Source organism: Cebus imitator, unplaced genomic scaffold (genome assembly GCF_001604975.1).
Source record: "Cebus imitator isolate Cc_AM_T3 unplaced genomic scaffold, Cebus_imitator-1.0 Scaffold296, whole genome shotgun sequence".
Classification (NCBI taxonomy): domain Eukaryota; kingdom Metazoa; phylum Chordata; class Mammalia; order Primates; family Cebidae; genus Cebus; species Cebus imitator.
This window is the reverse complement of record NW_016107611.1, coordinates 2,112,289-2,115,651: the sequence shown is the minus strand read 5'-3', so window position 1 is coordinate 2,115,651 and position 3,363 is coordinate 2,112,289. Positions and strand designations below refer to the sequence as shown.

At 47.1% G+C, this 3,363-nt stretch overlaps 1 protein-coding gene across 1 annotated transcript in view; it reads right to left on the bottom strand.

Annotated features, from left to right (window-relative positions):
* Nucleotides 1-1,162: 1,162 nt before the first annotated feature.
* QPCTL (glutaminyl-peptide cyclotransferase like) overlaps nucleotides 1,163-3,363 on the bottom strand; it is a 16,125-nt gene continuing 13,924 nt past the window's right edge. Inside the window, exon 7 of the mRNA XM_037729159.1 lies at nucleotides 1,163-1,170. Coding sequence (XP_037585087.1) covers nucleotides 1,163-1,170 — 8 coding nt within the window. The remainder of the gene's footprint in view (nucleotides 1,171-3,363) is intronic.

Sequence of the window (3,363 nt, the reverse complement as noted above, 5' to 3'; positions counted from 1 at the left end):
AAAAAAAAAAAAAAAATCAAACTGGCCTAGTCGGTAGGAAAGGGAAAGAAAGCCCACTGACATAACTTTTACAAATCAAAAATGCATACATCAGTGTTGTGTAGGGAGAAAAAATGAGAAATGCAATAACCAAGAGTCACCCAATAGCTGGGTTAAGTAGCAAAAAGATCTACCACATTTATACAAGTGGCTTTTTTAAAGGAAAAAACAATAACGTTTAATTGGCATTCCAGAATCAAAAGAAAGAATACGTACAAAGACAATATTAAAAGACATGATGGTTGGAAAATTACAAACTGATAAAAGACACAAATAGTATTTTTTAAAAGGCCAAGTGTGGTGGCTCACACCTTCCCTGAACTTTGGGAGGCTGAGGCAAGAGTATCACTCGAGGCCAGGAGTTTAGCACCAGCCTGGGCAACATACCAAGACCTCATCTCTACAAAAAACTAATTTAAGCCAGCCTCGGTGGCTCACACCTGTAATCCCAACACTTTGGGAGGCAAAGGGCGGATCACCTGAAGTCAGGAGTTCGAGACCAGCCTGGCCAGCATGGCAAAACCCCGTCTCTACTAAAAAAAAAAAAAAATTAGCTGGGCGTGGTGGCATGTGCCTGTAGTCCCAGCTACTAGGGAGGCTGAGGCAGGAGAATCACTTGAACCCAGGAGGCAGAGGTTGCAGTGAGCCGATATTGGGCCATTGCACTCCAGCCTGGGTCGCAGAGCAAGACTCCGTTTCAAAAAAAAAAATTAACTGGGTGTGGTGGCCTGTAATCCCAGCTACTGATGAGGGAGAGTCACTTGGACCCAGGAGTCGGAGGTTGCAGTGAGCCAAGATCATGGCACTGTACTCCAGCCTGGGTGACAAGAGTGAAATTCCATCTCAAAAAAAAAGTTCTCATGATGCCTGGCACGTAGTAGATGCTCAGTAAATGTCAGCGAATGTAGGAGAACCTAAATTGGGGACCTATGTTTACCCTCTCATTTGATATCCCGAGTTTCAGACCTGGAGGTGATTTGCAGGGAAGATGCTCACCTTCACTGTATAATAATCCTCCAACCATGGCCTGGCACCTGTGCTTATTGCTAAGTCTCTATCAAAGTCATAAACCCTCGCATGTTTTTGTAAGTAGGGGAAAAAAAGAAGACATGAACCTGCAGGGTCATACACCTGCAGGCACAGAGCGCAGCATAGAGCTCTGCTTCCAGGCTCTGTCTGTCTCAGGTTTTTCTTTTGAGTTGGTTTGCTGAGCAGCTGTGTATCTACCAGAGTGTATCCTTCAGAACAGCAAGGGCCGGGCACAGTGGCTCACGCCTGTAATCCCAGCACTTTGGGAGGCCGAGGCTGGCAGATCACAAGGTCAGGAGATTGAGTTCACCCTGGCTAACACAGTGAAAACCCGTCTTTACTAAAAACGCAAAAAATTAGCCAAGCGTGGTGACATGTGCCTATATATAGTCCCAGCTACTCAGGAGGTTGAGGCAGGACAATCTCTTGAACCTGGGAGGTAGAGGTTGCTGTGAGCTGAGAACGCACCACTGCACCCCAGCCTGGGCAACAAAACGAGACTCCACCTCAAAAAAAAAAAACCAACAAAAAATCTTCCTGGGCTCAGTAGACCCTCCCACCTCTCTACCTCTCAAAGTGCTGAGATTGCAAGGATGAGCCGCCACACGCAGTCTGCATTGTTTAATAAGCACCCCAGCTGAGTCTGAGAATTAGGTAGGGCTGGGAAATACTTTCTCGCTGTAGTTTGCGATTACACCTGCCGTCTCACATGGCTGTGCCCACAGCTGAAAGGAAACAGTGTGCTCTAACAACTCTGCAGTCAATCTAGGTCTGTCTTACCCATTCCTCCCATAGATGCTCTCAGACTTTCAAAACTCCGTGTTTTCCAAAGCATCTTCTGAGGTATCCTAGTTCTTTTTGTTGTTGTTTGTTTTTTGAGACAGTCCCACTCTGTTGCCCAGGCTGCAGTGCAGTGACATGATCTTGGCTCACTGCAGAAACCCCATCTCTACTCCACCACCTGGGTTCCAGCGATTCTCCTACTTCAGCCTCCGGAGCCGCTGGGATTACAGGCGCCTGCCACCACACCCGGCTAATTTTTGTATTTTTAGTAGAGATGGGGTTTCACCATGCTGTCCAGGCTGAGCTTGATTTCCTGAGTTCCAGTGAACCACCAGCCTTTGCCTCCCAAAGTTCTGGAATTACAGGTATGAGCCACCGCGCCCGGTCAAGGTATGCTAGTACTATGAAGTGCTTCTCACTAAAAAGGGTTCCAAAGTGAAATACTTTGGGAGCCTCTGGATTCTGTCTTAAAAATTCACATCATGTGGTGAGGAAACTTTTTTTTTTTGAGATGGACTCTCACTCTGTTGCCCAGGCTGGAGTGATCTTGGCTCACTGCAAACTCCGCCTCCCAGGTTCAAGTGATTCTCCTGCCCCAGCTTCCTGAGTAGCTGAGATTACAGGCACCTTCCACCCTGCCTGACTAATTTTTGTATTTTTAGTAGAGAGGGGGTTTCACCATGTTGTCTAGGCTGGTCTCGAACTCCCGACCTCAGGCGATCCACCTGCCTCAGCCTCCCAAAGTGCTGAGATTACAGGCATGAGCCGCCGTGCCCAGCCAAGAAAACTCATTTTATGCTGTCTCACCAGCTTCTTGGATTTCAGATCCCCTTTGTCATGCCACATCTATTTACACGATTTCTACAGCATGTTTGGGGTTTGTTGTTGTTTTGAGACAGAGTATCACTGTGTGGCCCAGGCTGGTCTTGAACTCTCGGGTTCAAGGGATCCTCTCATCTCAGCCTCGCAAGTAGCAGAGACTACAGGTGTGCACCACCACACCTGTCTTATACAGGCAATACTTTGCAGAAACACTTGTTATACTTTTTATTTTTTTCCTTTTTGTGGAGAATGGGGTCTCACTGTATTGCCCAGGCTGGTCTCAAACTCCTGGGCTCAAGCGATCCTTCCACCTCTGCCTCCCTAGAGCTGGGATTGCAGGCATGAACCACCACACCCAGCCAGAAACACTGGCTTATTGCCCATTGGGTCTGGCAGAATCTGGACTTCCAAAATAACAGCTTCCGTCTCCTCTGTGCCTGGTTGTGAATACATCCTCTGTGTGCCCCACGTGGGAGTTAGGTTAGGACTGGTGCAGTAGCAAGGCTGCCATTCTGGAGAATGAACTGACACAAAACAAGCCACAGAGAATTCATTTGGTTGGGTGGCATCACTGATCCAGACCAGTGACAGTCTTTTATTCTATTTTTAAACTTTTTTTTTTTTTTTAATTTACTTTTTGAGACAGAGTCTTACTCTGTTGCCAGGCTGGAGTGCAGTGGCATGATCTCA